The sequence below is a fragment of the Melozone crissalis genome, unplaced genomic scaffold (assembly GCF_028551555.1).
Source record: "Melozone crissalis strain CALT ecotype California unplaced genomic scaffold, PUWL_Pcris_2 ptg000029l_1, whole genome shotgun sequence".
In the NCBI taxonomy this organism is placed as follows: Eukaryota; Metazoa; Chordata; class Aves; order Passeriformes; family Passerellidae; genus Melozone; species Melozone crissalis.
Genome location: NW_026535807.1, coordinates 6,768,505 through 6,791,251, shown reverse-complemented (window position 1 = coordinate 6,791,251; position 22,747 = coordinate 6,768,505). Strand labels below are relative to the sequence as shown.

General features: G+C 39.3%; 1 protein-coding gene across 1 annotated transcript in view; it reads left to right on the top strand.

Annotated features, from left to right (window-relative positions):
• The window catches only part of ATXN7 (ataxin 7), a 58,720-nt gene extending 35,973 nt beyond the window's left edge, over positions 1-22,747 (top strand). Inside the window, exons 4-11 of the mRNA XM_054280894.1 lie at positions 12,124-12,376; positions 13,031-13,293; positions 14,025-14,107; positions 15,806-16,071; positions 16,476-16,674; positions 17,546-17,667; positions 17,939-18,878; positions 20,005-22,747. Coding sequence (XP_054136869.1) covers positions 12,124-12,376; positions 13,031-13,293; positions 14,025-14,107; positions 15,806-16,071; positions 16,476-16,674; positions 17,546-17,667; positions 17,939-18,878; positions 20,005-20,022 — 2,144 coding nt within the window. The 3' untranslated portion in view covers positions 20,023-22,747. The remainder of the gene's footprint in view (positions 1-12,123; positions 12,377-13,030; positions 13,294-14,024; positions 14,108-15,805; positions 16,072-16,475; positions 16,675-17,545; positions 17,668-17,938; positions 18,879-20,004) is intronic.

The window sequence follows — 22,747 nt, the reverse complement described above, 5'->3', positions numbered from 1 at the left end:
CTTAATATGTGGTGAAGACAGTGAAGCCTGGTTGTCTGTGGCTTTGTCCTGCCTGTTTTGCCATCACTCTCCCATTGCAGCGCCTCCTGCTCTGTGCACAGACAGAGCTTCAGGTTTCATGTTGTGTTTTGCCTTTTTTTTTTTTTTTTTTTTTGCTGGCCAATTTAATAAGTGCACGACTGGGCTGGAATGTGCTCATGGTGTCCAGCCAGCAAAGATCTTCCTGCTTTCCTTGTGTACCAGTACCAAGAAGTCCTACCTTTGCTGTCTGAATGCAGCTTTGATTGTTAATGATAAACACCAGTATCTTCAGAACATCTCCCAGCAGGGGGTGGGAGGGCACTGTCTCAAACCCAGCTCTTCAGTTTTACTACAATCAGCCTAATTTTGAAATACAGAACACTGTCATGTAGACAAATGGAAGGAGATGTGATAGACCTGCATTTGAAATACAGAACACTGTCATGTAGACAAATGGAAGGAGATGTGATAGACCTGCATTTATCTCAGTTTACAAAATCAGACAAGAAATGTAATGCAAGTAAAAGATTGACTGGGAAATTTTTATTCTCAAAATGACTTTTCCTGGCAATGCAAAACACACAGGATACTTCAACTTTTGGATTCTCTCCACTCCCCCAGTTTTATTCTTGTTTGTTTGTTTTCAGTTCCTTGACATTCTGCAGTACTCATTCATAAAAGGGAGCTACTGTATGTGTGTGTGTAGTGATAGCATCACAAATTATATAAATACCTTTTTGTGTTTCATGTGTTCAGTGAGAAAATAAAAAAAAAAAGAGGGGGTTGATGCTGTTCTTTATCTGGAGTGGTAGGAAGCAAACTTTCTTCCATTGCAATGGTTTTGGCACAGTTCAAGTTGTCCTTCTTGGGTGATTGTGTAACTCCAAAGACCTGGAAATTGGGTTCTGTGCAGTGATTGATATCAAACTGCTTCTCTCCCTCCTGCACTGTCCTGATGCCAGAGCAGGAGTCTCCTCTCTGCAGCCTCGTTCCCTGCATGTGCAGGTGGGTGTTCTTTGTGTATGGATCTGCACAGTGCATTATCACAGCTTGCAGGGCTAATTTTAGCCTTCTGAACTCAGGTATTAACTGATGGTATGAGTGTTTATGTTGAATCTAATGCTGTTGATGCTTTGGGGATTTTTTTTCAATGGCTCCAAGTACTGTTGATAGAAAATAAAACCTCTTGCAATATTTAGTACCAGGAAAAGATCTTACTAATTTCATTGCCTTACATAATGGGTTGCTTTTACTATGTTAAGTAAAATTACTTTTGCATTTGTCACAGTACACTGGCAGCACATGATTTCACTGTGCCACACGCACAATCCATCTCAAGGTGAAACCTTGTGAATATTTACTTAGTGTTACTCAGAAGCCTTTAGACATTGGAAAATAGTAGGTAAAAATGCCTGGATCGAGGCAGTTGGCATATAAACTCCTGCTATAACATAAGCAGGCAAAAAAATCCCATTGTATTCTCTGTGCCATTGTGTGCCTTCCCATGGGCCCAGGCTGCTCTCTCCCTGTGTGAGTGTCCCGTCATGCCTCTCCCTTCCATTCCAGCTCCTGCCTTGATGCCCAGCTGCTGGGGTTTCTTAGCAGTTGGGCTCTTTGTCCTCACTCTTACCCAGAAGGAAGACAGCTTTCTGCATTGTTCCATGTGGGAATTACATTGCCTGATGTTGGTCAGTTTATTTGTGGAACAAGCAACAAAATAGAACTTACTTGCCCTCTTGTCCCTAAAATAAGAATGAGCCAAATCAAAGACTAAGAATTCTAGTTTCTAACAAATTCATCAGTGCTGGTTCCCCACACAGTATTTTGAAGTCAAGAATTTTGTGAACCACTAAAATCTGTTGGAGATTTACCCAGTTTTAATTATGGGTGTGAAGTAGAGGGGTGTATGGTAGAAACAAATTCTCTAAAAACACACATGCCTCTGGTACTAATTTTAGTGGTGGAAGGAGTAGTGTTTTAAAAACACCATAATCCAAGGAAATGTCTTTGTATTTCTCAGCTGTCATTAACAATTAATGGGTAGGTGACATGAGCTGTCAGCTTCTCGAAATTGGTAGCCACAGAGGAGCTGGTTGTTGTCTAGTACTCTGAGTGCATAAACATGGGAATGGTAGTATTTAGTATCTGTGATTTAGGATTTAGTATTCATTTCTAAGCTTGGTAATAGGAGCAGCAACCTCCAGGTTTCTGCAAGTTTCTTTAAATTAAAAAAAGCCAAAAAACAACCCTAACAAAGCCCAGTCTGCTGAAATGGTACTCCCTTCTTCTGTTTAAACCTTCTTAATGATGAAAAGTAGTATTATAACACACTGATGCTAATACACAAAGGTGTTTGTACAAGCCAGCTGCCTCTCTTCTTGGCAAACTTCTTATTTTAGTGAAAAAGTAATTTGCTTGGTTTTAAAAATGAATTTGTGTGTAATTTGATAAGTGAGGGAAGACCAAAAATTTCAGCTTTGATTATGGTTACTTAAAATAAGAGCAAAAGCCACAAACTAGTTTTTCCTATTCCTTTTGTCAGCAGATATGCTGTAATTTTTATAAGTGATTACTTAGGAAATGATCCAGAAATTAATCATTTGGTAAAAATTAGATTTTACTGTCCCTGTGCTGGCTTTGGGTGGAAATCAGACCTTGACAGTCGGACCTCAAAGCGTGGAGACTTAGGATGTGGAGACCCATCTGGAAGTTCAGGCCAGTAAATAATGGAGTGAATTTTTGCTGCTGGAAAAGCACAGCAGGAGTCTCTGCCAGGGTGCAGGGACTGTGTCCCTTGGAGCAGGGGTACCCCAGGGAGCTGCAGCTCTGTGTGTCCCCAAACTGGGCTGTGTCACCCGCGGTGGGGTGGCTGGTGACCGGCACGTTTCTGGAGAAATTGTCCTGGAAATTCTGGCAAGGCCTGGCAGCTCTCGGTGGAAATCACAGGAGCATCCACAGAGCCTGGGGCTGGCTGTGTCTGACCGGTGCCAATGCCACCCCCAGAGTGGCCGGCAGCAGGTTTGCAGGTGAAGCCGGGGCTGGGCAGAGTTCTGGGGGCACTGGTGGCCGCGGGGTGCCCGAGGCCGGCCCGGAGCTCCCATGGCCAGCCCATGGCCAGCCCGGATGTGTCCGGCGGCGCTGCCTGCAGAGCCGCGGGCCTCGGCGAGCTCTGTGCACGGCGTGGAAAATCCCACAGCGAGGGATTAAACACTGCAAGCGGCCCCGTGAGCCCTTCTGAAATGTCACCGGAGCCGTCTGGCACGGCTCCAGAAGCGGGCGGGCAGCGAGCTGGCCACGGACAGGGACAACAAACCCCGGAGCTGCGATCCTCAGGGCTGCAGGCCGGGCAGGGGCAGTGCCACACAGCGCCAGACGCTGCTGCTTTGAGTTCATTCCCTGCTGAAACCTGAAAATCCCCAAAAGCCACAGCTCAGATGGGGAGACTGGCAAGAGAAAAAAAATAGCAATCAAACATTAGACAGCCGATTGCAGTCCCGTCAGCCCCTTAGATAAATTTGCAGCTGTTAATCAAAATGTTAATTAAAGAAACTAGTAAGAGTGTGTTCATTTTAGCTTGTTTTCCTGGGCGTGCTCACCCGTGTAGTTTGTAAATCAGAGGGCAAACACGCTGGTGTTACACTCTGCGGATGGCTGGCTCTGGGCAGGAGGGTCTGGGCTCCGGAGGAAATGGGAAACGCAGGCACAGCCTGCATGTGTCAAGTGCAGTCGTGTTTTTCATTTAAAAGGTTAAACTGCACAAACATTTTAGTTAGCATATCCTAATTACAGCATTGCTCCATTCTTTCAAAAGGAAGTGTGAAAAGGCTGGTAATATTTAATTTGAAAGACACTATTGTGCAGGCACAGTAGGTCTGTGCCCTCATTTGAACGTATTAGTGATTTCCCTAGGATTTTGCTGCAGTAAATTTTTAATTAATGTGAAGTTTAACGTGATCAGTGTTTTTAAACATGAAAACAGTTGTTTTATGCCAATTGTGATTGATCAGTGATAATGAAATAAGCAGCAATGATCTTTTTTTATCCTTTGAAACTTACGAATGCCTAAAAATGGGGTAAAACTTAGAAATTAATACTAAATCCTAAACTGCAGATACTAAATACTAATGTTCCTGTGTGTATGCATTTAATTGGGGTAAAGTAATGTAAGGATTTGACTTAAAATAAGAAACCAAGTTATTTGCTATCCACTGATGTTGCAAATTGTGTGTTTACATCTCAAGGGATTTCAAATTTTGGAAGTTTGAAAAATATTGCAATACCACTGATTTGCTTCCCATCATTCTTTTCCATTGTGAAAGAGTTAAACATTTTGTACTTAAAACCTCAGAACAGAAAGAGGGGTGCTAGCAGTGCAGGCAGAATCCCGTGCTGTTCTCATTTCTTGAGTTTTTCCTGCAGGTGGGCACTGCCCCTCAGTGTGGAGTGCCCTGTTTGCCAAGGGGAAGCACGTGGGTTGTCACATCTGTGTGACAGGTGAGACACAGGTGTGACATCAGTGAGAGCCCCGGGAGCTCCCTCCTCACTTCCATCAGCAGTGAGGGGCTTTGAGGTTGGCCAGTTCAAATAGTTCAAATCTACGTGTTTATATTTTAGTTTTTAATCTTACAAAGCTCTCGTATCATGGCAGTGGATGTCACTAGTTAGTCATGCAGTACATAAGAAAAATATTTGTGCTCAGTGTCTTTTTATCCTCTAGTTTCTTAGTGACAAAATCTCAAAGTATGTGGTTTCCTTAGCTGACATCACTATTTTCGTGTACACCCTGTGATATTTCCTCCCATTTCCAGGCTCAAAACAAAGTCAATTCCCTCTTGTTGATCTCTTTTGTGTGGAGAGCTTTCCATTTCAAGGCCTTTCTTTTATACCCATCTTCAGAACTTTGAGTTAGCTGTAGCCCCCTTTGTATTTTGGTTCACTAACAGCTTTTAAGCAAGTTTTCATTGTCAGCACCTTTTCTTTTATAGCAGAACTGAGTCTGACAGTCAACATACAACATTTAAAATTTGCTAGGTGTAAAGAAATAGCTACAGGGGAAAACATTTAATTCCCAATCTGGTGTGAATAGAAGCATTAGAAAGATGAAAGCCAGGCAGGCATTTGGATAGGTGAGCTCATCTGAAGTCATGACAATATTATAATATGTGATATGGTCTTTTCAGGAACATTATTGATGCTGAAGAGGAAGAACATGGAGTTAGGGATATAAATCTAATTTCTGGCTAGGGAGTGGGCTGAGTGTCAGAAAAGCAGAAATTAGGTGGTGGTTCTTCCCTTTTTTATTTGCATCTTTTAACACACCATTCTTTATTAATCTTTTTACCAAAGTTTTTATTAAACTTTGCAATGGTGTTGGCGTGAGGCATTTATTTTGAATTTGCTTTATACCTTTTTTGAAAAACTGAAGCTTTTCTCTGTTGTCATTCAGGGTAAACATAAGCAGCTGGAAAACTGTTGTCTTGTATTTTTGAGAAAGCTGACCCAGAGTGTCAAAGCTGACCCTCAGTGCATCTTGAGGCACTGCTGATCTGTACTGCTTACCTCTGTCTGTTTGATGCTCTTGTTTGTCATCACTGTGGCTTTTCTGAAGTTTATTTCAAATAAGAATTATTTTTTTTAATAGTGGAAGAATTACTGACTCAACACCTGCCTTTTATTCAGACAGGTATTGTTGTGTCATCAACAGGCTACAGAGATTAGTGTTCATAGTGTGGATGTTATAATCTCTCCATGGCCCCATTACCATTTGAGACACTCTACTGTCCTTCCATAATAACTTTGCCATATTTATATTTCAGTGCCTAACAGGTTTACAGGACAGTTACTGACCACACCTCTTGGCAAGTTTATTGGGGAACTGTACCAGAAGTTTGGGCTTGGATGTTAAAGCCCTTGCATTTGGGTTTGCCTGAACGAGGAGGATGGGGTGAACCTCCTTCTCTGAGTGATGAGGGGACATGTTCCAACTGTTGGTCTCCCTGGCTCCATTTTTGCTTGTGGTTCTGCTCCATGAATAATTTTGTGTCCTGCTTCTATCAGTTTTCCCACTCTGTTCTCCAGAGTTTTACTGGTCTGAGGGGGCTCTGAGTAGCTCAAGCCTGATGGGAGTGTCCTTAATTCCAGTTTGCCACTACACAACACAGAAAAGCCCAGTCTGTCTGCAGGCTTGGGATGGCACTGTGCTTGATGCTTCAGGGGAAAACACATGTATTTTATACAGAGGAATTTTAAATCCTGTGGAAATTGATTACAGAACTACTTCTGTGCTGAATACAAGGGGGTTTTGAAAGGATTAGTAACAAATAAGGAAAAATGAAAAAAATGGTTGTGGAAGGGCAGCAGTTGGGAAAGGGAGATATTTGAAGGTTATTTATTTAAATACATTAATTTATTGTTATATTCCTAATAACTGTGTTTGCAATGTGCTCCTCACTCTTGCCTGTGGTGGCAATCTTGGCGGTAAGGGGAGGTGTGCTGGGTTTGGGGCCATATTGCGGCAGATATCACAGAGGAGATGGCGTTCCTGCCAAGGTAGTGTGTGTTACTAGCGAATTAAAACCCATCCCAGCTATGCTGTAGCTATACCATCAAAATAATAATTTATCCTAAATTATAGTTACACTATTATCTCCTCTTTGAAATATTTCAAAGTACTGAAGTTGGCATTCAGTGTCTTACTAGTGAGGATGATCACTTTCCATTTCTCCCTCTCTTTTCGTCAGTGGCAGCAACAAAACTGACCCTGCTTATGCATAATTCAACACACCTTTATTGAACATATTTTGCACAGTGATCACTTGTGAGTAGATTTTAGTTCTCCAAAATAAATGTCTAGGAAAATGATAAACTTACTGTGCTGAGTATTTCTCAAGTGAGGAAGTGCAAGACATAAGGTTGCCTCAGTATTGCTTGACCATTATCTGTTTAAAAGATATTATAAATGGCTGTTTCTTAGTGCTACAAGAATATGTGACTGTCAGTTGGTTTCTTCTTGTGGTTTTGCTAACAGTGATAAACTAATAATACCAGCTGCCAGATGCAAACCAATGGTTTTTTGTGAAACAGTGAGACAAAGCTTCTCAGGACATGACAGATAATACTGGTGCCCATCAGGCCTTGTTGGGCTGTCATACTGGTTGCTTGGGCTCCATCAATATTCTGGTTTGTAAACTCTTGCTGAAGTGAAGATGGCTTTGTTCAGCTGCTCTCTGTTCAGCTGAATGTGTAAGATCAAACACCACACAGTTGGAGTGGCCTCATCCTGACCTAGAGTGTGCACAGAATTGATGGCATGATTAAAGGGACATCAGTGGAAGATTAAGGCAGAATCCTTGGTATCTAGGTCCCGTGATTAGAGCAGGATAATGAAGCAGCAATAAGTGAGTGAGCAGCAGATCAAGCTCCTGCACAGACCAAGCAGCTGCACACTGCCAGGGTGGCAGCAGAGGAGGAGTATTTGCCTGCTATGCCTGTGATTGTTTTAGTTCCCAGTTTCTCCTGCAAAATCCTCATGAACCTAACTTTTCTTTTATCTTTGTCATGGTGAGATCAGAGTGCTGGTGGCCTAGAGCTGCAAAGGAGATTTTAGTTGCTTACTGAGTAAAATCTGGAGCTATGTTGAGGTGCCCTTCCCTAGCAGTGTCTGCGCTCTGCTGTCATGTCATGGATCTGAGCTTCCTGGAGAAAGGCAATTAGCTCTCCAAGTCAGCTAGCTCTCCATTATTCTAGGGATGAAATACTCTTGCTGACAGAAAATAAGTTTTTTATCCTCAGGTAGAAGATGTTTATTTTGATATGCCTGTCTAAATTTCTCAGATGACAAGACACACAGTAGCTCAGTATGATATAGAAAAGGACAAGTTTCAATTTCATGATTATTGTGCTTGCATTTAGTGATACAGACATGAAATAACAATTACTTAAGCATAAAGGTTTTTTTATGCTTTGTTTCAACATACACATTTAATTCTATAGTTTAAGGAGTACTCTAACACTTTACACAATACTCTTAACCTGTGTTACTCTTTTTCTGAATGTTCACTGAAGTTCCAGCATGTCTAGCTGAACCAAACTCATGTGTGTGCTCCTGGGTGTGCTTCATTTGTACTGCAGCTGCACCAGCACTGACACAGGGCACTTTGACTTTTTGCCCAGTACTTATGTAAGGAGTCAGTTAAAAAAAAATGGGTTTATGAAACTTGATCTGTACATCTTGTATTTGCTGCCCAAAGCTATTAATTGATGCCCAGAGAGAATGAACAGCACAAAATACTTGCTAGCTTTTTGGAAATAAGCATAAACCTGGGAGGAATGTCTTAAATTTTTAAGATTATTATTGCTCTTAAATTAATTTTTTTTTTGTAAGCATGCAGCAAAGTGGCATTTTATGAAAAAATATTTTTTTAAATAAAAGGGTATTGTCTTTTAATATAGCAATAAGTTATGAGTCACAGTAAGTCCAACTGTTTACTCATTGATAGAAGAGTAAGCAGTAGTAGCCAAACACAATGGGAAGTTTTCTCTTTTTTTATTTCCCCATCTTTTTTTTTCCTGCCCCTTCCAGGTTACTTTTTTGCATTTTGTCAGAGATTGCTACATGTTTAGTAGGAAGTACACAATGGAAAATAGGATTTTGGTAGAAAATTGGCAGCCAGACTAAGAGCCAGGTAAAGCTTTTTTTAAGCTCTGGAAGAGATCTATATTATCAATATCTATTTTATCAGGAAGTCCTGTGTTCTTTGGCCTGTTGCATATATAATACTTGCTCAGCTATAGCACAGAAATGCTGTGTTTTTCCAACTTGATATTAACAGTTATCTGTCATGGAGCAGAGACATGGGATGCCATCTCTGTTCACAGCTTTCTAACTCTGTCCATCCCTTCTCCACAGTGTCACAAACCTGTTGTATAAATGCAAAGGTGTTTAAGGAGGAGTTTGCCTGTTAAAGTTTAGTGTTGAACACAGCTGTCATTTTAGATCAGATTCTTTCCAGTACTGTGGCATCAAGGAAGACTTTCAGGCTCTTTGTCCAAAGCCAAAACTTACTTTCTTCTGATATTTCAAAAGCAAAACAAACAAAAAAAAAACAACATAAAAATTCAAGCAACAACAACAATAAAACCCCTCCTTCCCCTAAATTTTAGGGTTTAGAATCATCATACACAGGCGCAGATATGGGAATATCACTTTGATCTGCTATATGAGCAATCATGACATTAAAAAATAGTTTTCCTCTTAAGAGTTATGTGAAGGAAAGGGATGTGATTGGCAGCCTTTAAAATTTGAAAACTGAACACCTGGAGATAGTTATATTTTTAATAGTTTTCGGGCTGAGACAGAATTAATGACAAATGGGAACTATGTTAAATTGGCAGAAGATTAGTAGAATTTATTATTGTAATATGCTTAGCATAAAAAGCATGGTGGTCTTGATTATTCAGTGACAGTTTGTGTAGTCATTTTTCCAGTAAAAACTGTGGCAATCTGTCTGTAACTATATTCATGAGATCAAGTATGCAATTCTTAACACGTCTGGTTTCAAAAATAATATTGGGTTTCTCTAGTAAGATGAGACTTCAGTGCTCTTCACATGGTTTGCAGAACAGTTCTTAAGTAGATTTCCTTTAAAACCATGAATGTTACAAAAAGACTGAAACATTAAATATAAGCAAATTGTAGTAGCAGCCTTACCTCAATTTGTGTGTATGTCAACAAAAAAAGTAGGTCTAGCCAGGTTATGAAAAATGAGCTGAAAATTCTTCTTTCTTTGTTGATAGACAACATAAGTCGTGGTTATGCACAGAAGTGATAAGTGCAGATTTCACAGCCCTGCAGTGTTACAATATCTCTTTCAGAAACTGTCCCAGAATTCTAAAAAAAGTGAATTTGATGGATTTTTTTCAGGGTGTGTGTGTCTGTATATGGAAATTCTCTCTGACAGGTAGACTGTAAACTTGTGTGTGATCAGCCTTAGTTCTCTTAGGTTATTTTTTTTTTGTTATCAGCAATTTAAAACACTTTCAATTAAACTCACTTGGTTGAGCCTGTTGAATGAACATTTGTACAAATAGCAGTAGCATCTCAGTTTGCAATTGCCAGTAGAGAAATACTCCTATTATCCAGATAAATAGCTGGGATTACTATTTTGTCTAGTTTCTTCCTAACTGATGGAATGCAAGGAGGTTGTCAGTTTTATTCTAGTCCCTTCTTCTTTTCATCTGCTAGGTTTTTTTCAAGAAAGTAATACTCTCACTTCCTTCAGAAAGACAACGTCATCATAGCAACCTCCCAGGGATTGCATTAGTCATCCACTGGCTTATTTGAGATTATTTGTAACTGTCATAAGCACTTGGATTTTGAATTTTCTAAATATACAGAATGTGGAAGAGCATTGAGTAATGTTTCTCATTATGTCACAGGGTGTAACATCACTGAACTCTCAAATAGTAACTGAACAGAGCCGCTCAGGGATTCTTGCCATTGCTATAAAAAGCCATTTGGCAATAAGCACTGCGTCATACTAGAAGCACAGGCATTTACTAGAGCATAAATATGCTAAAATACCTCATTTACAGTCTCTTCAGTGGCAGCTGTTCTAGAAAACTAAGTGGATGATTTTGATAACTAATTGTTTTAAATACTACAATTTTAAAGCAGTTGTTCCTTGAGATGGATGATAAGTTACTGAATTTGTTTGTTATTTTTGTTGGGCATTTCACACTTGAGGTCTCCATTCTTGGTAATTACCAATCCAGAAATTATGAGTATTTTGCAAAATTTTGCAGAAGATTTGTTAGGTAGTTTGCACCCATTGTTGCAGTTAAACAGAGAAACACACAGGGGTTAGTTCAGTTTCTCTCTTAGTCCAAGCTCTGTATTCATTCATTATTTTTGTTTTTCTAAGCTAATGAACACATTTCAAGTGCTACTTCCAAATAGGTCATAGAACACAGATGTACTAATTTACATTTCCCAGAGGGTCACAGGCTTCTGCACAGGTTGCCCTGGACTTGGCTGTCACTCTTGGCTCTATTTGTAGCTTCATGAGTAGCCTGCTGCTTCCACAGTTCACTCGAGTCAAAATCTGTAAGGTGATCTTCAGATTCATCTGTGATGGATTTGGGCACCTCCAACAATACTTGGCTGCAAAAGAGGTGTTACCACTGCCTTTGCACTCCCCTGACAGACCTCTTAGATCTGTGGTTTTCATTTACTTGATTGCCAGAAGCATCTTTTAAGAAGGTGTTGATGACACAGATCCTCGAGGAATCACAGGTGTGTCAGTGAGCACGCGGTCAGTGGGTCTGTGTGGGCAGAGCTGGGAGCTGTCAGGTGTTCTGAGAGTTCATGGTTCTAAAGAATGACCTTTACAATAGACACTGTTTTACCTGAAATGGTGCTAGAAACATAGAAATTTTCATGATTTGGTGTTAATTAAAAAACACGTCCAGTGATGGAACCTGACCGCTCTTAATTCACATACTCAGGTTTTTGCAGAAGAGTATTGCTGGTTTTGGTGGTGCTGCTGCTAAATAGAAGCAAGAGGGGAAAACCCAACCAAACAAAAACCAAGGATGCTCAAAAAGCCCATTGTAGGTCAATATTTGAGCTGATGTTCTCAGAGGTGTTCCATACTGGAGGTCTGGTAGATCATACCAGAAGTTTGTCATGAAGTAAAGGTGAAAATATTGGATTCAATATAATTTTAACGATTAGGAGACATACTTACAGATAATTCTTATCCTTTAAGGGAATGTGATATTTAAGCTTGCCTGGCCTGAGGACAGGGCTCTCTTGGCTTTGTGTGTCTGAGGTCCAGAGCTGATTGTTTGAGATGGAGGGAGAGCTAAACTTCACTGGCTGAGATGTGCAGCTCCCAAAGCTCAAAGAGATTCCCATAACCCTCTGGAGACCAGCGTTGAGTGGAACCTCATGGATTACAGAGAGGCATGAATCCTCTATGCTCTCTGTGTGGCAGGGAACCTCCCAGGACAATAAAGGAAAAATGCTAATGGAGTAAATGACATGAAGTATTTACAAGTTCTTTCTATATGGGAGTTTAAAACCCCTTTTCACTCTTACAGAAAGAAGACACAGCTCCTCCAGCAAGCCGCCTTTGACTCCTCCCTCCTCTTCAGTATTTTCCCTCATTTCATCTTTCCCTTCAAAAAACAAAGGTAGCAGTGGAAGTGGGAGCAGTCGTTCATCCAGTGGAGGTACTAGTGCATCATCATCAAACTCCAAGTTGTTGAAATCACCCAAAGACAAGCTGCAGATCAGCGGAAACAACAGGTTAATGCATTCGGTACAGCACAGCAAAGTTCCCCATGACAAAATGTGAGTGTGCCTTTTGAAACAGAGTTAAATGTCATTACTTGCATAGACACTGCTATGTCAAGAAAGCTGCCTTTTGTTTCAAAGTATTTTTGGTTTAGAAAATAATTTTAAACTCCTCCAGATCTTTTCCCACAGCCTAGTCAAAGATTATAGTTAATGCTCATATCTCTGTTGAGGAAGAACTCTTGCAAAGCTGCATCTTAAATCATCGTGAATAAAGGTCATTTTACTAGAGGCTCCTAATTCTTTGATGTAATCTGCATACTTTGATCATAAGGGAGTTTTAGCTCTGATTCAGGTGGTTTTCAACCTGCACATGTGAGATGACAGCAGTGCTGGTAAAATTTACTGCTACAGAATGGTGCATTTCTCACTGGACATAATGGGTCCATTGCAGTTGCTTTGGACAGTTTGCATTGATGCTGTCTGTCCATGAATGCAAATAATGGTTTCTGAAATCCCTGGACACTCTGAAGTGTCAGGGAAAAAAGGATAGGAGAGATTATGGATATCATAAGAAATGTGAAAATTAGAAAGATAGTAGGAGGAAGGTTTGCATTTATATTGGGAATAGATCAGAGTGTTGTTAAATAATAACATATTTTAGCTTATTTTTTTTCCAATTTTTCTCTCTTTGTTTTTCATAAATAACAGTATGACTCCATCTGTCAAAGTGGAAAAGATTCATCCAAAGATAGATGGTGCCCAACTGAAAGCTGCTGTTGGTCCAACTTGTTCTACTACTGTGAGTTCCTCAATAAAGACTGGCCTTAATTGTCCCTCAATACCAAAGCCACCCTTGCCTTCCCCTGGACAGATACTGAATGGTAAAGGTCTTCTCTCTGTGCCTCCATTTTTGGAAAAGAAACCTGAAGAAAATACGAATAATAGGAAATTTTTACATAAAAGATTGTCAGGTAATTTTTAAAAATTATTATTAGCTATATTTCTTTTAGTAGAAATATATGTATGGAAATAAGTTCCAGAAGTAACTTAAAACTCCTGTAATTCTGTAAAGTGTTGTAAGAGTTTTTAAATATTATAATTTATATCTATAATTTGACAGCCACTTTAAGGATGCAAACACCTTGAAATTGACTTTTCCTTTCAGAAACCTGTACAGATCTCAAATGCCTGTCAGTCCTGACAGTTTTAAAATTACACTCTTTTACTATCTCCAGAGATTTTAGTTTCCTTCTTTCTATATGGAAGGTCCAAATGTACACAGAAAACAGAAAAAAACAGCACCTGATAAACTGAAAAATGCAAACCCAGTCTGCTCTTTACACTTTTTAACACAATTATTTTAAGTGTTAGTAGAATGGTTGAAAAGTTCTCGACACCAAAGCCAACAGAAATCCATCATTTGTTTGTCACAATTCATAATGGTGATCTCTATTCCTAACAGGGAGCATCAAATCCTCCTTTGAGGACACTTACAGGTGTTTGTGGACTTGAGATCTGTATTTCAGCACCCCATAAGCTTGCTGAGAGTGTAGAAAAATTTATTTGTATACTTTCATTGTGCATTTTTATATGTACTGTGTCATATTTGTAAAGTTTCCAATATGTTTAATTTTATGATGAAACTAAACCTTAGTATTTGAAAATGTCTTTTGCTAACTTTTCAATACTGTGTCTTTGACAGAGAGAGAATTTGATCCTGATATATACTGTGGTGTCATTGATGTGGAAACCAGGAAACCTTGTACTAGGTCTTTAACATGCAAGGTAGGATATCTGAATCAGGATAAGATTATCTGAAGTTTTTATTCAAATTCTTGAGGAACATGATGAAAAACAGAGAACTGCATATTTTGCTGTTGGTAATTACCACTGTAAGTGGTACCTCTCAAAACATGTTGCTCAGAACCAAAAAGAAATTGGTTTTGAAGTTCAGTTAATTATTTATTCAGAAAGCATTTCTCAAAGTAACCTGGAGATTTGTATTTTTGTATTAATCCTTTAAACATGGATGTTGACATGGAGCAAACTGTTTCTCCACATGCAGATAGCAGGGGCAGCGTGTTCCTCTTTTTGGGAGTAACCTTCCAGTTATAGATCATGAATTTTAAAATTCCTCATAAGCATTGAAAATATTCCTTATGCAGTATTTAAATCATTCAAGCTCTTCCCTTCTCACACTCTTTCCTCTCCCCCCAGCAGTCTGCAGCAGGTTCTTGGTAGGAATTTGTGTAAATGCTAATGCTGCTGGATGTACTGCTGCAGCCAGCTCCTGAAAGAGCCACGGAGCACACCTAGAGGTCAAACTCTAAATTAAACAGTCATAAAAACTTTGTCTGACAAAATGTATCCTCTGGCTCCAAAACCCTGCGGGGACACAGGGCTGTCACTTGCTCCCAAGGAACCAAGAATCCAGATCTCCTGCACTTGTGAAATATTTTGGTGCTTTCCTGCAAAGCAGCTCTACCCTCAGTTTGGGAAAGGTCTGGTAAATAAACCACCTACAGAACAAAGGTACATGAAGCTGGCACTAATGAGCCAGAGGAACTGAACTTGAACACATTGCCCTTTTGGAATTACAGAGGGGAGGAAATTGTTTTGTTAATAGAGGAGGGAAAAGCTGCAAGGTTTTACAAGAGAAATAGGCAAATCAAAAGTGAAAAAGAAAGAGTAAAAACATTTCTCAGGAATTCTTTAGAATACACTACTCATAAAATAACTTTTGGAATTGCTATTTGTGTCTGAATTATGTGACAAATTTTTACCTACTAAAAAAAACAAATCAAACTCTTTGTGCCATATTAAAAAGGTATTGTATATGACTTAAACAATTCAGAAAAATAGCTTCCATTTACTTCACCTTACTTAGAATTGGTGCCATCTATACACATACATGTCTTACTGTCTGTAGTGTTCAGGACACTCAAAGAACTTTGAGTCCTCCCTGACTCTGAAATCTGCTGGATATTTTGAATTCCTCAATATCTATTTGATTACATTAGTTTTCAAGGAATATATTAGTTTATAGGAGGCAGCACAGTACTTTTCTAAATATTTTTCAGGTCTCCCATTAGAAGTCTGATTTTAAACATTATTTTGTTGAATATTTTTTTTAAGTGGAAGTAAATATTTTCTCTTCTTGGTTTTGCAGGAGTTGGCAGTTGAAATATCAATGTAAAAAAAGGGTTTTGGTTCTAGTCTTAACCGTATTAAAAATTTGGCAGTTTGGTTTTTAAAAAGAAGTTTGAAAGAAGCCTTTTACCAAATTGCTGGGTTAGTTGCTCTATATCAGACAAGGATATAATCATCCACCAAGCAATTTTAAAATTTGTCATATTTCCATTTGTTTACTAAACCAGGACTGTGATGATTTTCTCTGTTTTGGAGCTCTCTACACATGTTTTGAGTGTTTGACTTCCACAAATGTCATAGCCTGGGATTAATGATTTATTCCTGGTTCTGCAGACACATTCCTTAACCCAGCGGAGGGCTGTACAGGGTCGAAGAAAACGATTTGATGTGTTGTTAGCTGAGCACAAAAGCAAAACCAGGGAAAAGGAACTTCTTCGACATTCGGATCATCATCAGCAGATGCCCCCTCTCAGGGAACCACATCCCTCACCTACTAAAACTTCCCAGGAGCTGCACCAAAATTCTCATGGAGTTACTCTTACAGAATCAAAGCCTTTATTACCTAATAAACCCAAACCTCACCCCCCCAGTCTTCCAAGGTAAGGAAAATCTGATGCAGTGGTATGAAATGAACACCGGGAGCTTGATGAGGGAGCGATACGGATCTGTTGGATGGGGCAGTGTGTTTGCTGCAGGCCTGGTGCCTGTCTGCAATTAGCAGTTACCTGCTGAGGGTAACTCCTGGTGAGGAGGGAGTAGTAAAACTACTGTTTGGAGTAGTAAAAGCTGACTTGCAATCAGTGGAAGCGGTTGAGCAACAATTGGGCAATGCTGCTTTTCCAGGGGTACCACCATACTCTGTGCTTGCCCTTGGCAGGTTACAAGGTGGGCAACACCAGAGATCTCTTAATTTAGATTTCTTTCAGTAATAATAAGCACTTAAAGGGTGGAATTTTTAACTGGACTGGGTTCAATAACACCTGGTTACTGCTTGCCTTGCCAGGCCTCCAGGCTGTCCAGCCCAGCACAGTGGAAATGCCCCCAGCGAGTCTCCTTCTGTCCACGAGTCCCCACACCCTCCCTTGCCTGCAGCTGAGCCAGCATCTCGGTTATCCAGTGATGAGGGAGAATGTGATGAGAAAGAAGAGCCTGTTGAAAAACTGGATTGTCATTATTCAGGTCATCATCCTCAACCAGCCGGTGTACGTTTGCAAAGTTAACCTCAGTCTGTCTCTGGCTCTAATTGTGTAAACAAGTTACTTTGGGGTTTTAGGCATGGTTTTCTGTGAGGTGTGTGATACTTTCTTTTCTTTTTTTTTTTCTTTTTTTTCCCCTCCCTATATTTTGAGAAAATTATTTTGTGGCCTAGTAGGCAGTGAAGGTTTAACTAGTTACAAAATAAACATGCTAAAAAAATGTGTTCATAGCTCACTTCCCCTGTCTAAAAGAAAACAAAATGCCAGCATACTAAAGATGAAATTGCTAACTGCTCTAAAGGGCTGTGGTTTTGGAATAAGTAAACAGTGTCTTTTTGGTGCAATTTTCTTATTGGACTCCCCTGTCCACACCCACTTACATTTTTTACTCAAGTTACCAACATCATGTTAAAGATAGCAGTAAGGTATTTTAATATTTAAATTTTGACAAAAGTTAGTTAGTATAACTAAAAGCAAATTTATTGTCCTGGATGTCAAATTATATTTTTTTCAGAAACAGACTTCTAGCTGATAGCTGGTAGGTCCTCAGAAGCAGATGTTACATAAATATGTGTCTGTGTGTATAATGTTTATACATAAACAGACATACTGCTAACCTTCTCTGTTTAATCAAAGGATTTGATTAAAGTCAAATTTGACTTCTTCTATTAAGTATGCGTGTATCAGAAGACAAGAAAATACTCAATATACCAAGGCCAAAAATTTTAAATAGTTGTTGGGCCACAGACATAAAAACTCTAATTTATTTTTTGATCCTCTACTTAAACATCTAAAAGCATATTTATCATAAACAAATTGTCATTCAGAGAGTTGTCACTGAAAGCAGAAAACACCAATAAAAATCGTGTCTTTTCAGTTTTGCACATTTGGTAGTCAGCAAATTGGAAGAGGTTATTACGTGTTTGACAAGCGGTGGAACCATATTCGATGTGCACTTGACTTCATGTTGGAGAAGCATCTGAATTCACAGATGTGGAAGTGAGTAGAAATGAAAGTTCTTATTCTTCTTGGTGTTTGTAGAAGTACATGGAACCTTGTGATTCTAGTTAAAGAAAGTAATCTTGTGTTCAGACTGAAGGTTGATGGTTTGTGCTTTATATTTCTTGCAACAATTAACTATCAGTTTAATATAATCAGAGGCATTAATCAACCCCAAGATACAATCATTTTAAGGTAGCATTATTGGTTTATATGGATGAAGAATGGTGACTATGTGAGGTTTGATCTTTCTTTTTCTATTCACCTGCAGGAAAATTCCTCCAGCATCCAGCACCACAGCATCAGTCCGTGCCCCACATCGGACAAACCTGCTGCCTGCCTCTCAGCACGGGGTCAGTGCAGCAGGGTTCCTCTTGCCCACCACGGTTATGTCATCGCCAGCGTTGGTGTCTCCTTCCTGCGTGTCCCTGAGCAGCAAATCGGTGCCATCCCACGGGACGACGCTCAGCGCCAACCCCGCTGCTCTGGGTGCCGTGGATCCCGTCTGCAGTATGCAATCAAGACAAGTGTCTTCTTCCCCTTCAACACCTACAGTGCTTTCCTCTGTTCCTTCACCTATGGCCAGCAAACCTCAGAAAATGAAATCCAGCAAATCTTTTAAACCTAAGGAATCTCCTGCTGGCAGCGGCACTTGTAACAGCACCGGCAGCGTCAGTAGCAGCGGCGGCTCAGGAAAGAAGCGTAAAAACAGCTCCGCACTGCTCGCACCTTCTCATTCCACAGAGTCCTTTAGAAAAAACTGTGTGGTTAACTCTGGGACCTCCTATCATCCCTCAGTGACAGCTTCGTCCCACAGCGTTGGCCTCAACTGTATGACTAGCAAAGCTAACTCTGTTAGCCTCAAACATGACCAATCAGGGAGGGGTCCTCCGACCGGGAGCCCTGCAGAGTCCATCAAGAGAATGAGTGTGATGATGAACAGCAGCGACTCCACGCTCTCCTTAGGGCCCTTTGTTCATCAGTCTAGTGAGCTGACTGTAAATTCACACAGCAGTTTTTCACATTCACATACTTCCCTTGACAAATTAATAGGAAAGAAAAGAAAGTGCTCACCTGGTTCAAGCAGCATCAACAGCAGCAGCAAATCAAACAAAGTTGCCAAATTGACATCGGTGAACAATGTTCATGCAAAACACACTGGTGCAATCCCAGGGACGCAAGGACTGATGAACAATTCTCTGTTTCATCAGGTAGGAAATCTTGTCTCAAACTAAGCCAGCATGGAATGCCTCCTCACATGCTTATAATTCATGTCTTCTCTTTAATATTAAATAGATAGCCAGTTTCAGATCCTGCTCAAGTAAAAGGTAGTTCTTCTTTTTGTCCAGTACTCATTTTGAGTGTTTTTATGGTACATTTATTCAAGACATTTATAAATGTTCTAAATAAAAAAGCTATACTTTAGGAAAGAAACCTTATATGGGATATTTCAAATTCCTTGGATGCTGTTGCCTTTGAATTGCTTTCAGATAAAATTAATTCCTCTTATTTTTAAACCATAATTTTAAAAAAGAATCTTGCCAGCCTGCCATGGAACTGAGCTGTGTGTCTCAGCCTGAGTCCTTGTTTCTGTGTCAGGAATAAACATTCTACAAAGTGGAACATAATAATGATGCTGATAACAGAACTGTGATACTGTGATAAAATAAGCCTATTATCCCAAGATGTCATTGACTAACTTCTTAGTAATAATGAGATTAAATGTAATAAATCAGATAATAAACCTTTTTAGTTGGTAAGGCAAGTAGATATGCTATAAAGGAAGCAGATCTCATGAGTATGTAAGATCCCATTTTAAAAATTAGTTTGGGGTTTTGATTTTTTTTTTAAACAAATCTCACTGGAAAAGTGCATTCAGGATCAAAAATCCAAGAAACTTTGTTTTCTCTGCTGCTAAAAACTGAAATCACTGTAGCTGGAGAGCCAGGAGGTCGGTAAGAACTTTTTGAGAGTGGTTTCTTAATTTTCAGTTTCAGCCACAGAGGAAGATTTTCACCTTTTTGTGTGTTTTCTTAAGAAAAAAAGCCTTCAGATGGCTGAATTTATTTTTGGACTTACCTAATAATTACTATTTAAACTATGCAATATAAGTAAAAAAGAAATATGATTTGAGTGAACTAAGAAGGAAAGCATGCTTAAAACCATTACAAATTCGAAGAGGTTTAGCTAAGAATTTTCAAGTGTCAGAGAGACCAGCCTCAGGTTATCAAGGTTGCTTTGTGCCTGAGATTTTCCCCCAAATTTGCTCTTGTTAGCCACAAAATAAGTTTCTTTTCAGTGCCTGCACTGATGTTTCTCTCTTTTCTTGCCCCCAAGCCAAAGGCCCGTCCCTGATAGCTGAAGGCACCAAGGTGAGAAACAAACTGGACAGTTTTCACTACAAGCAAAACCTCCATCTGGATTTCTGGACTCCAAGATGCCTTGAGTTTTCCCAACTTCCCATGGTCCTCAGGTGTGGAAATCTACTGGACTGTCACTTAAACAAGGAATTTCCCTGAAGCCATGTCTGTAGCAGTGAATATACTAGAAATGGACACTGGATGAAGTTCAGCCACATAATTGCTCTTATCAGTGTTAACAGTGGTCTGGACTGTTTGCTACAAATCTGTGAGATTTTCCTTACAGGAGTACATCATCTTGCCACTATTTGACATAGTTTGGCTGGGCAAACGAATGTTTTCTGGGGGGAAATAAACATTACTGTGGACTTATTTTTATACTGATGGTGTCTTTTGTAGGTGATAGCTAACCAGACAGACACCCTCAATGGAGAGGACCCCGTGACAAGGGGAAAAATGTGTGAGGCACAATGGAAAGAAGCCCTCAAGAAGGGAATATGGCTTTAGTGTTTTTATAGCAATGTTCCTTTAATGGAATTTTAAAAATAGCACAATTCAAAAAATAGTCTGTTTTGCCCAGCCTTTTGCAGGTAATTTGGGATAAGAAGCTATCAGGAGTTTAAAACAAAACAAACCCAACAAAACCAGAAAAACTTGTTTGAGGCCACTGCTCAGAAAACAAGTATAAAAATGCCGTATTTGTGTGATACAAAACCTATTTTCTATTCTTTTGAATGAGATTTTATTGTGGAAGAAAAGTTAATTTTGTTCTTTAAAAATTCCAAAAAATATCAAACAGACAAAGGCAAATAACCTCTAAAACTCTATGCCCAAAGAACCTATTTATTGACCTATACTGTATACCACAGGCCTTTGTTTTTTTTAAAAGAAAAACTATTGATGAAATTAGACTGGATTTGTCTTCCTCTTCCAGCAGATAAAATTAGCCCTTTTAAAAATGAGTTTTTAAAATATTTAAATATTTTTTAACAACCATAAAGGTCAGTTTCTTTCTGCCTTGTTTGTGTAACAAAATTGTTGATGTGTGGTGTCTTCTACCACTCAGTAAGTTTAGGGTTTTTAGTCAAAATTCTGGAATAAATGCCAATTTGACAGCAGAGTTCACTGTGAAGCACTGGTTTGTGCATCACAGTCATCCCAGGCCCACCCAGGCTTTATGAGCATGGGAGGCTTTACAGTTTTATATAACCCAGCCAATTTTTATGAAGTATTTTGTCTTGCTTCAAAACACCTCAAAAATTCATTCCGCCAAAGGGCTCATTGTATTATGGTTTGACTCATCTGGATGTTTTTGTTAAGTTTTTAAACGTCAGGTAAAGGCTCAAAACTGACTAAACTTTTATTAAGGGGGCAAAGCAAAGGAAGATGAAATCCTAACGAAGAAGATTTTTATTTTCTGCCTTAAAGGGGCATCAGCTATTGCTGAGAAGAGACAATCTGAGCCTGTCCAGCTGTTCACGTAGCCCAGCCTTCTCCCCGTTGTGGTGGCAAGTAGTAAGTACATCAGGGAATCCAAAGCCACTCTGAGTAGCAGTTGCTTAGTTGTTTACCTAACAATGCTTTCAGTTTCTCCTGAACTTCCTATGAAATCATTGTTATACAGCAAAACAACAAGAAGCCTCTATGCAGACACTTTAGCTTTGAATTGATACAAAAGATCACACTGAGAAAGCAATGTACTAGAGACTCTTATTATGCAAACTTTAAAAAAAAAACCAGTAGACAACTTTTCAGGAACAAAAGGATTCGTATTTAATAGGATGCCCTGTTGAAAGGATTGTTAGAACTGCAATTGGTTTCATGTAAAAGGAACCAAAGTGAAATGCTTCAAAAAGAAATCCAGGTGTATTAAATCCTGCACGTTTGAAGAGAAATCCATGTTCTGATGAAAGTCCCTGGGGCAGAGCTTCCACTTCAGGATAGCATCAGTCACAAGTGCAATTTGACTCTTGGTAGAAACAAAGGTAAAGGAAACAGAAATTTGACGAGATTGGGCGCTGGCGAGTTTGTGATTGAACTGTCCTCTGGTTTTTAAGGTTCTGTTGATCTGAAAGCAAAATGGCAAATTTGTGCTTCTTCAGTAGCATGCAGATGTGTACAAAATGAATTCCTGATGGCTGCTCCTCCAGAGCCAGTGGGTGCAGCCACCTGCACCATGTGGGCTTGAGCCACTGGAGCAAAGAGTCCGAGCATAAATTCTGCCTGCCCTAGACCTGCTCTAAATATTATGTTTTAGATCTTGGTTGTAAGCAGAACATTGTTCCTGAAGCTTTTATTGTCACATAGTTCTTACTGTAAATAATTAAGGAAGCTTAAAATTAATTTTCCTTGCAAAATTGAATTTGCAGTGGCTGGGTTGTTTCTAGACAGATTTTGGTATTAATTTAAGAGATACAGTTTTTATAGTCTTTCCAACTTCTCGTTATGACTCCTGCAGTTTTCTTAACCTAAAAAATTGCTGCAATGATGAACAAAGAATTATACAAGAAAAAAAAACATACTTTTGTATCTTTATTTTGGAATTTCTTGTTCTATTATAAATATTGAAGTATCCCTATTTCAGAAGACATATTTTGTTAATTGATTGTACATATTTAAATATGTATTTTTGCACAGGTCTTTTTTTCTTATATCCAGTTTTGGTACAATTGAGATCATCTAGTATTTATTTATTAATTAATTAAAAAAAAAAAAGCAAA